The sequence below is a fragment of the Schistocerca serialis genome, chromosome 7 (assembly GCF_023864345.2).
Source record: "Schistocerca serialis cubense isolate TAMUIC-IGC-003099 chromosome 7, iqSchSeri2.2, whole genome shotgun sequence".
Classification (NCBI taxonomy): domain Eukaryota; kingdom Metazoa; phylum Arthropoda; class Insecta; order Orthoptera; family Acrididae; genus Schistocerca; species Schistocerca serialis.
Genome location: NC_064644.1, coordinates 538,892,856 through 538,906,204, shown reverse-complemented (window position 1 = coordinate 538,906,204; position 13,349 = coordinate 538,892,856). Strand labels below are relative to the sequence as shown.

Genomic DNA, 13,349 nt, shown 5'->3' with positions numbered 1-13,349 from the left:
AATTAAAAACCATAGGTTGTGGATTCGCATATTATTTCGGTCTTTAGTTGTTCTCAAACGACTGCAAACACATGGAAGTGATAGGCAAGTTGCACGTCACTAACCAGTTACGGGCCCGGGGAAAGGCAAGTTACTGCGTAACGTGAAACCGAGCCTCGCTTCGTTTCTGGCAGTCTCCACATCACTGAGAGGTGATTGCAAAGTTAAAAAGTGCAAAGAAATAAATCTGTCGGAGGTGGTTCAATTCCACAACTTCTCCGTCTCTGTTTCAGTCTCTGCTGCTTTCTGTGGTTATGGAGGCTGTTGCATAGGTGCCACTGCCGTCGTTTTCACAATTTAATTTTAATTCGTGATACTCAATTTGTACGAAATATTTATAAATTATATACAAAAAGCCTTACTCGTGAAACAGTGTACCTATTAGTGGAAACCAGATCAAAATCGGTACAGTACTTCCTGCGATTAGCCTGCAGATGCAGGCGGACTCCAAAACACAAGTTCAATTTATTTATAGAGATACTCAGAAGGTATCCTTCAACAACCTCTGATAGTTCGTCGGTGGATTTCTGGTCCACCATGTCACTGTGCACAGAAGAACCTCTGTGTAGTTTCAATAACTGAGGTAGCATCACTGCCAGACGGAAGGAAGGAAGTAAATTATGGTTTAAGACCCCGCTGTGGACGAGGAAATTTGACACGGAGCACAAGCGCTGATGAGAGTTGAAAACGAATGGAAACAGACCCTTTGCTTCGCACTTTGGAACTTGTTTTGAGCCGTTTAGAGAAACCATGTAAAACGTAAATCTTCATGATCTGATGAGGCTTTCAACACCGCTCTTCCGTGATTTAATAGCCAGTCCTTCAACCATTTTCATAACCCTTTCGGTGACATTACCCTATTGAGGTCCTTATTCTGGCTACTAATAGTATTCGGAAACCTCCGTTGGTAGACCATCTCCATACAAAGACAAAATGCGCGTTCAAATCATTGCCCAGATAAAGGCTTCTCTAGTTACGCAGTCAACTGCAATCATTTATTTCTGCAACAAAACCTTGCCCCTTGAATAGATCCTTACTTCATGGGGTGATAACGCAGAATTTACAGGAGAGCTCCAATGGAACGTGTAAGAATAAAGTATGTCGTGACTGAGTGACGCATAGACACAGAGCGTTAGAAGTTTCCAGTTCGGGCGATTGGTAGTACTGAGTGAGGTTGAGCAGTGGTAAGGAACGGGAGGACAGCGGTTCAAATTATCGTCCTCCATTCTCATGCAGTTTCCATGAAGTTTCCTCAGATATTTTACTGAACATTTCTAGACTGTTCGCCTGAGGACGCCACAGCTAATAGACTTCCACAATCCGAGCGTAAGTGGAGTTGCTGATGACCTCGCCGTCGACGAGACATTAAAGTTTAGTATTTATTTTTTTCCATTGGACAGTCACAACCGCAAAGATCTAAACCGTATTCATTGACACTATACTAAAAGCGTTCTATAATTCCTTGAATGGTAACAACATTACATGTTGTTCATTATCCCGTGATTTTTGTCATCAAAATTTGATATCGATTATATTTGGTACACTCTGACAATAAATTCAGCATTCAACTATATATATATATATATATATATATATATATATATATATATATATATATATAATGTGTGTGTGTATTGCCTATGTATACACCTCAGCTAGCAACATGATTTTAGAATATGAGATAGGTGAAGCGAACAATAAGCTTTCAAGTAATGGTAACGCACGGTAGTATAAACCACGTTAAGATATTGTCCTAAGCCAAAAAACATCAACCTTTCCTAATGAAACCGATCGCTAGTGTGCACAACAAAAAGTTTATTTTGTGCATAATTTGCAGCGCATTTGTGAATGTAGACATGAATTTCGTGCACTTACAGTGGTAAGTCGTCATACTTACGTAAATGACTCAGATGCAAGACTTTTTCGAAGGAAAATGTTGGTCGTAACTGCTCGCACACCAAATATTGCAACCTTGGTGGCCGAGGAATGTACCAAAATCAGCAGTTACATACTCAATAAGAGGCGTGGAGATTCCATCCTGTGTTAACTACTCTCAACTTAGACGTCTATGCTCGACATATAAAGAAAAAAAACCTCTTTTTCTACTTATAGAACCGAATGTAGGACCAGTTACTTTAAGCTGATGTTTATTAGTTCTAGACAATGTATTAAGATGACTTATAGTAATGTGTGTTATCATTGGTTGAAAAGTTATCGTTTCCTCCCTCCATCTCATATTATAAAATCATATTACTACGTGAAGTGCATACACAAGCAATTTAAATAATTATGTATTTCTGATAACGTGACGTAATAGAAATGTTAATGAAATGGTTGCAGCAACAGAAAAAGGGATTACTTAAATTTTTGCTCATTTATTGGAATGGCTGATTTGCCATTGTTCCTGGTTAATTTGACTTTTAGCTTCTTGCAAAGTTTACGAAAATAAAAAGATTGTATTTGCTTGATTTATTCTTTCATTAAAGTTAGCTGCAGAAGTAAAGTATCAAGGAAAATTCGAGATTATGAGTTTGAGCGAATATGCAAACATAACTCCAGAACGGTGATTATGTTCCTTAATAAACTGTGTTTTCTTAGGTGGAAAAATTTGAGAGCTCTGTTCTCTTTGGTCCCAGTATAGAATACAGGCACTCTTACTTTAACTTACGTCACAAACTAACGATCAAGGTAAGAAGTGCAGCCTAGGTGAGAAACGATTAGGAAAACCGCAAGTTTATCACCTAAGACGATAAGGAATGAAGAAATCCAAATGTTATTTTGGTGCACAAGTTCGTTACGCTTTTGTTTTTCATGTTAATACGGTTGCTATGGGTGTACTCGAATTTATTGATTATCAGTTTTTATTTGTAGTTCACTGTTGCTATTTCCATTTCGTATTGTCATTTTGTCATTTGAAGGTAGGGAGCGGAGCTGTGGACACCAGAAAATGGAGTGCCGAGTTCAGAAGGCAGCACATGCCCAACATATTCTTCTGTTTGAGCTCATTAGAGGGTTGACAGCAGCGGAGGCAGCCATAAACATTTGCGCCGTGTATGGGGATAATGCCACTGCACATATCACGCCAGTAAAATGATTTTCTGATTTTAAGGACAATCATTTTGACATTAGTGACTCTCCACGTTCAGGAAGACCTTCGGACTTTGATGAAGATCGTTTACATGCAGTAATCAGCTACGATCCACGTCATTGTTCTAGAGAACTTGCAAATGTGATGATCTTCGCTCATTTCACCATCGTGCGATATTTGCATGCAACGGGGAAGGTTCAAAAATCGAGTGTATTCTCTTAGCCAAACTCACAAAAATCATCCGGTGGCCATGTATGCAACTCTGCTTGCTCGTCATCAGATGGCTCGTAGACAACACATACCATTCCTGTCATGTACCGTGATTGGTGACGATAAACTGTGTCTTCATGCTAACGTTAGGAATAGAAACGAATGGCTGAGCCCAGATAAAGCAGGAACTGCTCGTACAATACGCGGCGCTCTTCCACAAAAGACAATGGTATGCATCGTATAGAACAGCATCGGTATGGTGTACTACGAATTGCTTCACAGAAGTGTAACTATCACTGCTCACATTTATTGACAATAATTGAGACGTCTTGCAGACGTAACCCAAGATAAACGACCGGGGAACCCCATAAAGTGAAACTACTCCACGATAATGCACGCCCGCTTTCTGCTAGACTGACAAAAACACTATTTGGGAGTGGGTTTGAGAAGTCATTCCGCACCCACCTTATTCGCTTGATCTTCCTCCCTCAGATTTTCGCCTTTTCCGAACTCTGTCGAAGAACCTTCAGGAAACTTCCTTCTCGGGGGATAATGTGCTTCAAACATGGCTCGACGAGTTCTTCGCCTCAAAAACACGTCATTTCTACAGTCGCAGAATCGAAAAGTTACCCCAGCTTTGGCACACTGTTGTAAACAGTGACGGACAACATATTATTTTTGACTTAAGTCTCTGTTATGTGTATGTGCTGTGTGTATTACAACTAGGAACCAACTCAAACGTTTTCGGTCTCGGGTAAAGTTTCCTTAAATCTAAAGTCATTAAATCCTTTAGAGTTAATGAATCACGTCAATGTCTGGTTGTCTTCAAGTTAACCTGCTCTTATCAAAACAAATGAGTGTGTTGCATTACTTAAATCTAAATAGCACATAGGAGTTAAAAGCACGCCACGAAACGCTGAAGTGAGAGTCTTCATCACACAAATCGAAAAGTGTCCGCATTGCAGGTGGTATCTCGATAAAACATAAAAATCAAAATAAAGTATTTTTCAAAATTACGAAGGAATCCGTGTAATAATAGCACATCACCCAGGGTATTGTACGTGCGAGAAAAATGCATCTGAATCGTAGTCTGTAGATTCTAGCAGATTTGCCTTCGTATGTTGCGGAGGGAGTGAACGTCGACAGAGGTTCTGAGGTATGCGGAGTATCCGCTCGTATAGCTTAATGTGCAGTGCACTAACTTGCGAGACTCGGAGGTGAACCACGCTCAGATAGAATGTGAGTAGTCGTTCAACGAGCATTGGGTTGGTAAACTGCCCATTCAGTGAGTGAGTAATCGGCCATTTTCCAACTTTGTTACGCAAATAGTGGCCAGCTCCTGAATCTCCACATCGGAAATTACGATACATAAACAGTTCAAAGACGATAACATGCTGCTGGGGAATATTATACGGAGCGTTTTGCAGGCGTGTCCAGAAAGCGTCACCTGAGGCTGCAGGACTGCCTGAACGAAGAAGCTGCCGACCGATCATATACCGCACAAATTCGATCGGCGGCATGTCACCGCGAATACGCAGGCAAGGGAAGCAGTGAGACGAAATGAAATGCAGTGTGGCTAGGGTCTTCCGTCGGATAGACCAGCCGAATGGTACAAGTCTATTTATTTAACGCCACCTCGGTGACTTGGGTGTCTATGATGAGGAAGACATGACTGTAGACAACACAACACCCACTCCCCGAGGGTGGAAATCTCCGACTCAGCCCGCAATCGAATCCGGACCACTTGCTTGGCATTCTGCCGCGCCTGCCACTCAGATATCGAGGTGGACACGTCAGCAATGGTACCCATCGTTCCTTCAAGAAGGCTTGCACATTTCTGGCTAGTTGCGGCCAGACGTTGTCCTGCTGAAATATGAAAATTTAACGGCAGCAGGAGGGGCAGTTCCTTGGGCTGTAAAACCACTCTGTTATAGCAATATCTGTTCAGATTTCCCTCAAGACTTAGGTGAGATCACGTGTTATAGGCAATGGCGACCCAAACCATCATACTAAGAATGCGTCCGTTATGCCGCCCAACAATCTACCAGATTACGTTCACCACGTCGGCATCGGACTAGTATGACGCCATCACTGCAGGACAAGCTGCAGCGGGACTCGTCCGAAAACACTACATTTTTCCATTCAGCACTGCACGCGTTTACATACCATTTTCAGTTTGCGGCTTAGGTACTTTTGGTCAATAGAAGACAACGCAATGGTATTCGTGCCGCCACTCCAGCCCACAGAAGGCGGCGTCGAACCGTCAACGCAGACATGTCCGCACCCCTTTCACTGCTTCAAAGTCGCATCAACACTGTGGAAGAAGTTGCCCTGTCCGCTACGACCAAGCGGACAAAATGGTGGTCATATCACACTGTGGCCATATTTTGTCTTCCAATACCCTACCGATGCTGCGTATGTCCCTCTTCTCTCCACTGGCTCCACGTAAGCCTTACTGTTGAAGCGGCGCGCCCTGTACCATCTGCAATGTCACTGAACGACAGATTCGCCTGCCTGTTTGAACGCACACTATGATGTCGGCAAGTCACAGTGACATTTGATATGACAGCTTCACACGGACTTAGCGTACCGTGAACACTCACCTGTACGGTCACACAAAAGTGGGCACTGTTGGGCCTCCGTGACCGCCACCTCTCTGATATTTAAATCAATTATCATACACACATCAGAAAAGGTTTTTCATCACCTCGGTTCCGAGAGTTCCGGAACCTGTACAGAAAATTGGAGTAGAGATAAACATCACTTCCGTCCTTTTCATTGCTCATGAAAACCACACATCGCATGTTGTACCACCATACAGCGAGACCTTCAGAGGTGGTGGTCCAGATTTTGTACAAACCGCTACCTCTAATAATCAGTAGCACGTCCTCTTGCATTGATGCAGTCCTGTATTCGTCGTGGCATACTATCCACAAATTCATCAAGGCACTGTTGGTTCAGATTGTCCCACTCCTCAGCTCTATTCGGCGTAGGTCCCTCAGAGCCGTTGGTTGGTCACAGCCTTTTCAGTGCGTCCCAGGCGTGTTCTATATGGCTCATGTCTGGAGAACGTGCTGGCCACTCTAGTCGAGCGATGTCGTCATCCTCAAGGAAGTCATTTACAAGATGTCCACGATGATGGCACGAAATGTCCATGGAGACGAATGCTTCGCCATTATGCTGTCGATATGGTTGCACTATCGGTCGGAGGATGGTTTTCACGTATTGTACAACCGTTACGGCGCCTTCCGTGTCCACCAGCGGTGGAACTCAGCCCAACATAATGCCACCCCAAAACAGCTGGGAACCTCCACCTTGTTGCACTTGCAGGACAGTGTGTCTAAGACTTTCGACCTGCCCGGGTTGCCTCCAAACACGTCTCCGGGGATTGTTTAGTTGAAGGCATATGCGACACTCATCGGTGAATAAAACGTGATATCAGTCCTGAGCGGCCCATCTGTACCGCGCTGCGTGGTATCTTGGTTGCAAAGATGGTCATCGCCATGGACGTCGGGAGTGAAGTTGTTCATCATGGAGCCTATTGCGCACAGCTTGAGTAGTCGCACGACATCCTGTGGCTGCACGAAAAGCATTACTCAACCCGGTGACGTTGCTGTCAGGATTCCTCCGAGCCATAATCCGCAGGTAGCGGTCAGCAACTGCAGTAGTAGCCCTTGGGCGGCCTGAGCGAGGCATGTCATCGACAGTTCCTCACTCTCTGTATCTCCTCCATTTCCGAACAACATCACTTTGGTTCACTCCGAGAAGCCTGGACACTTTCCTTATTGAGAGCCCTTCCTGCGGACGCGATCGAACCGCGGTATTGACCGTCTAGGCACGGTTGAACTACAGACAACACGAGCCGTGTACGTCCGTCCTGGTGGAATGACTGGAACTGATCGGCTGTCGGACCCCCTCCACCTACGTCCGTCCTGGTGGAATGACTGGAACTGATCGGCTGTCGGACCCCCTCCACCTACTAGGCGCTGCTCATGCATGGTTTACATCTTTGAGCGGGTTTGAACAGTCAACGTCTATCTTCAGTAGTTCTGGGAACCGGCGTGATGCAAAACTTGAGCTAATGTATGTCTACACGTTTATCTTGGCGTGTTACATGCTATTGTTTCTGAGTGTTACAATTTTTGCAGACAGTACTGTGTGTGTGTGTGTGTGTATTTTGTTTCTGTCTTGTGTTATGAAAAGCAAGACTCGTCGATGGTAAAAGGAATACTCACACTTATGGAAACAACATTAGGTTAATGTACGAAATCATACACAGCCTGTGTCATAAAGATAAAAACATCTCCAGAAAGGAAGGAACATTGCTATGTAGATAGACGTCTACTTGATGCGCTTACTCACACTTGCGCACAAAACGATGAACACAAATATTTTCATGTTTCCTAAAAAAAGAAAAAGCGAAAGTAAAATTCACCTTGTACCTACCAGAAATCAGTGGAAAGACTGTAATATATCGAAAGCATGCCCTACTTGATATCGTTCACGAGGTTTGTTTCTTAGCTTCATAAGGAACATGGATAGATACGAGTGACCTAAATCCACATACACAATCCTAAAAGCAATTTACAGCTCATACCAGAGGGTGCTGTGTGTCTATTGTGAAATCGTCGTTATGTCGGTAGTGCTGCCCCCTGGAGCAACCGCGTTTGTTTGGAGAGAGTAATTTACATAGGCAGGATGGGAGGACGCGAAATTGGGCTTTTGGGAATGGAATGAAATTATACAGTAGTTAAGACCTATGAGCGTGGAGTAAATCAGAAACAACATGGCTGCTCATTTTATACCTGAAGTATGAACATTTCTGAGATTACCCGTTCTATGTATTAAGCAACACCTGTGTAGAGAGTGGTTACGAGAGTAGCGTTAATTGACATCACTAATGAAACTATAACGTATGTTGTATGATTAGCAATGTCATTATTCAAAGCAGTGTACTAATATTCTACTCGTGGGAATAACAGCAAAGTTGAGGGACAAATTGATCACGGAGAAACTGTTAGGTTGTCTCGTAATATCGGGCATTTGCGAATAAAGGTTTCTAAACTACAAACAGTTCAATCATAATGTGAAGGTTCATAAATTTCGATCATTGCAGTCAGAATATTATACGTTGTTCTCAGAATATGGGGGAAGTACGTACCAGGACTTTGTGACAGCCATCTGTACGACTGAACCCCAACTATAGTCGAGTAGTGAATAACAGGCAGCTGGAAAACATCATTAACGCTGGAAAAGAAGGGAAGGAGCACCGAACACAGTCCAGTCTCGCCAACGATATACAACTACTAGTGCATCGCATACTTGCGCAGATGTTGTAATTTGCTCCCTATAGTCAGATCGGTGTATGTGTTTACAAACAGAACGAATATTTCCAGGTAGGCCGCAAAGAAATGGCACTTTTGCGCAAGTGTTAATCGCAAGCTGTACTGGTATTAACAACTCTACACACCCTTCGAGTACCCACTGAGGAAGATACTTAACATTTATACACCTTCATATGCTCCGCAATCTCTCCACTAATCCCTATAACATCCAAATTACAGAGGCATTATAGTTGTTCCGCAGCATCAGACAAATTTAAACAAAATGGGTCCGCGACACCAAGGTCGTAAATGTAAGAATGATTCTTTTCTATTTCCAATGAGCTGCACCAAGTTGGTGCAGCCATACGAACTTCTATTAGAATTCATACCATCTCGCCCCCAAATTCTAAGACACAACGACTCCAAATGGTGAAACAGTCTTCGAAAATAAGTCGCAGTAACTTCTTTAAGGAATTTCCATAACCGCTCAATTACGGTTACCTGGAACCCTTCAAGTAAAACTATTGCATGCTACTACGTTCAGGGTATTATCCTATTTGGTATCAGTAATATCAGAGACTCCAGATGTTAACCGCCAATATTATAATCAGGCGCTATTGGGTCCTTTCTCTTTGTTGCGGGGTTTATTCTATATTTTGTACATTTGATGAAGTTTCCATACAATTAATCAAGTGAAATCTGAGATAATTTGACTATCCTACTGACGTTATCTGAAATGTACATTGTGATAATTTGTTGGAAATATGGAGAGAAAAGAAACCAGATAGGGTCAAAGCAGAGTAGGGGAATCTAGCAAAATTCTCCAGATAACCGTTGGTCACAAATGCACCGCAGCGCAGTTGCGGAGAAGCAAAGAAAGCCAATCAGCAACGAACACGCGTATGTTCGTCCGCAAGCAAATATGTTTGGGTGTGTTCACTGTGTAGTACGGTTTTATCTGACTAACGTGCTGCTGTACCATACAGTTCCATTGTTTTTTCTAAGACTTTACTCTACTCTACAGCCCTTTTGAGGGAAATAATTTAGAACACATCCTTTAGAAATATTAGTTAAGAAGAAAAGGTGGTTTAAAACTTAATTCTTGTTTTGTTTTCCCCATTGACCAAGTTTATACAAAAAGCTTGTGTTGTACCTGTTGGAATGAAAATTCATTCATGGGTTCTCTTCATTACCAAAAATTAAAACGTATGTCACTTGATTTCATTATTAATAACATTGCACCTTCAATACAACTTGTCTACTACCTTACTACAGTGCTGCTTAAGGAGTATCTTTGCAAATAATGTCAGTACGGTACTTTTAGAGTAGTTGATTAAATAGCAAAGTTTTACCCAGTACACTTCATAGAAAATTCTTCTCTTTCCAAACCACCCACGACTTGGTATTTAAACTTTGCCTCGCTTTCACAAATTCAGCTGAGAACTTTACCTGCTGTAAATTTACTTAATAACGACACTTTCCAGCATAACCAGTATTTAGCTGGGGCAAATCAGCTTAAATGTGCACATTGCCGCAACGCTGTCGCAGGCTGGTTGGCGTTTTATGTCCGTAGCTGCACAAGGATCTGTTTGGAAAGATCCTCAGACTTCATGAAGTGCGTAATAATTCCCAGAACACAGAGACGTCTGCTTGCAGGTGTGATATTATCTAACTACTGGTTTAGTAAGTCATTTTTGCAAAATAATGACACGAATTAATTAGATAGGAATAAAAAATTCAGGTAGAAGCCGACCTCGGTTTGGATTCCAGAGGAATAAAGGAGCCCGCGACGCGATACTGATCGAATTACCGTAGAAGACACGTTGAAGAAGGACAAGCTTACGTCCATAGCATTCTTAAATTTAGACATAACGTTTCACAGTGCTGACTGGAGTAAACTGTAGTATCAAAAATAAAATACGAAGAACTGACGTTTATCTACAGTTCGTACAAAAACGAGATTGCAGTTGTAAGCTGAAGTTGGTCGAAAGAGAGAGGATATAAATGCAGTGTTGCTGTGAAAAGAAAAGGCTTCTTAAAGAAGAGGAATGTGCTATTATTTAAGTCTTTTCTAAAGGTAGTTGTCTGGAATGTAGGCTTGAACGGCTGTGAAACCTGGACGATAAGCAGTTCAGACAAGAAGAGATTGGAAGCGTGTGAAATGCAATGCTACAGAATAATGCTGAAGATTAAAGTGGTATATTCAATAACTGACAAATCGGGTTGGGGAAAACGAAATTTATTCTTGAAATTGCTTGAACGAAAGGATTGGTTGATAGTGCTTGTATTGTATGGAACCGTGGACCTAGAAACGACGGAGAGGCTTGGTCCCCGCCGTAGCCCTCAGTGGTTCACAACCCCACAACAGCCTACAGCAGCAGTCCACTCACCCCACCGCCGCCTCTCACCGGACCCAGGGTTATTGTGCGGTCCGACCCCCAGTGGGCCCCCGTGGGAGCGTCTCACACCAGACGAGTGCAACCCCAATGTTTGCGTGGTAGAGCAATTATGGTGTACGCATACATAGAGAAAGTTTTTGCATATCAATCGCCGACATACTGTAACTGAGGCAGAATAAGAGGAACCAGCTCTCATACATAAAGGCAGATGGAAAACGTCCTTAAAAACCACCCACAGACAGGCCGGCACGCCGGACCTCGACACTAACCTGCCGGGCGGATTCGTGCCGGGGACCGGCACGCCCTCCCTCCAGGAATGCTGTGAGTTAGACTGCACGGTTAACCAGGCGACCTGATAGTGCTTATCCTTAGGCGTGAAGAAATCGTCAAGCTGATAATGAAAGGAAGTGTGGCGAATAAAAATTTTGGAGTGAGACCAAGCGATGGTTACGGTAAGCAGGTGCAAATGGATGTAGATATGCATTATTTCTATAAAGCTGAAGAGGCTACATAAAACCAGTCTTTGGACTGAAGCCCACAACAGCAACAACAACAACGACAATAATAACAATTATTTGGAAACATGTTACTTGGTTCGACACCTGCAGTGGCTTTATTATTTAGTATTTCTCCGCCATGTAGTACAGGTGGTAGTGACATGAATTTACACCAGCAGGCAGTAAGAGAAGGACAGTTATCATGGGAGGCGTTGGCCAAGATATGCCCAATGATTTGAGTTTAGACTCACTTTATGGCGTCTTTGTGGTGCTCCACGCACTCAGAGAGTTCCCTCCATGCTGAACCTTCCTCTACATCCTCGTCCTTGGTATCTCCCAGCGGCTCACTCGTACGGTCTTTACGGTACAAGTCTTCTCGAATTTGGCTGAGCCTGACGTTGAGAACCTCCAGCTGGGCAGCTACGTGGATGATGAGACACGCGAAAAACAGGTCGAGGCACATGGCGGCGAAGTACGAGTACTGCATGCTGAAGTACTGCAGTATGTACAGCAGCTCGTAGACCGGGGAGACGGTGTCGCGGCTGGTGTACCACGCCATGGCGGGCAGCTCGCGCTCCGGAGGGCCGACGCCCAAGCTCCGCATGACTAGCGGCATGATGGCCCAGACGGCGGGGGCGGTGCCGCCCACACCGGCCATGCACACCGTGATCGTCTTGGCCGAGCTGTACGACGCGTCCAGGATCGACGTTATGCGCGGGTTCTCCAGTTTACCCTGCTCCCGCCTGCGGTCGTCGATGGTCTGCACGATCTTGAAGACGTCCTCCTGCTTGATGACGAAGACGAAGAACTTGAAGAGGCCCAGTATGGTGGTGACCAGGAGGCACACGTCCTGGATGATCCTGTTGGCGTCTCCCCAGAAGTAGTACAGCCCCTGCAGCTGCCCGATGAGGAAGCTGAACTGCGTGAAGAGCACCCAGATCCGGTACAGTGTGAAGCCGCGCACTCCGGGAGGGCGCCAGGAGCCGCCGAGCGCCAGAACGCGGGCGTTCATCCACAGAGCCGTCTCTGACCAGGGGATGTGCCCGTCCTTCATCTTCGTTATCTCGAACTGCGGAAAAACGCCATACAAAGTAAGAGTGATTTCAGGTGTGCCGCAGAGGAGTGTCGTAGGACCGTTGCTATTCACAATATACATAAATGACCTTCTGGATAACATCGGAAGTTCACTGAGGCTTTTTGCGGATGATGCTGTGGTATATCGAGAGGTTGTAACAATGGAAGACTGTATTGAAATGCAGGAGGATCTGCAGCGAATTGACGTATGGTGCAGGGAATGGCAATTGAATCTCAATGTAGACAAGTGTAATGTGCTGCGAATACATAGAAAGAAAGATCCCTTATCATTTAGCTACAATATAACAGGTCAGCAATTGGAAGCAGTTAATTTCATAAATTATCTGGGAGTAAGTATTAGGACTGATTTAAAATTGAATGATCATATAAAGTTGATCGTCGGCAAAGCAGATGCCAGACTGAGATTCATTGGAAGAAGCCTAAGGAAATGCAATCCGAAAACTAAGAAAGTAGGTTACAGTACACTTGTTCGCCCACTGCTTGAATACTGCTCACCAGTGTGGGATCCGTACCAGTTAGGGTTGGTAGAAGAGATAGAGAAGATCCAAAGGAGAACAGCGCGCTTCGTTACAGGATCATTTAGTAATCGCGAAAGCGGTACGGAGATGATAGATAAACTCCAGTGGAAGAATCTGCAGGAGTGACGCTCAGTAGCTCGGTACGGGCTTGTGTTAAGGTTTCGAGAACATACGTTCAC

General features: G+C 44.0%; 1 protein-coding gene across 1 annotated transcript in view; it reads right to left on the bottom strand.

The window, feature by feature from the left end:
- LOC126413224 (odorant receptor Or2-like) overlaps nucleotides 1-12,611 on the bottom strand; it is a 36,937-nt gene extending 24,326 nt beyond the window's left edge. Inside the window, exon 1 of the mRNA XM_050083121.1 lies at nucleotides 11,809-12,611. Within this exon, the coding sequence (XP_049939078.1) occupies nucleotides 11,809-12,611 (803 nt within the window). The remainder of the gene's footprint in view (nucleotides 1-11,808) is intronic.
- Between the last annotated feature and the right edge of the window lie 738 nt (nucleotides 12,612-13,349).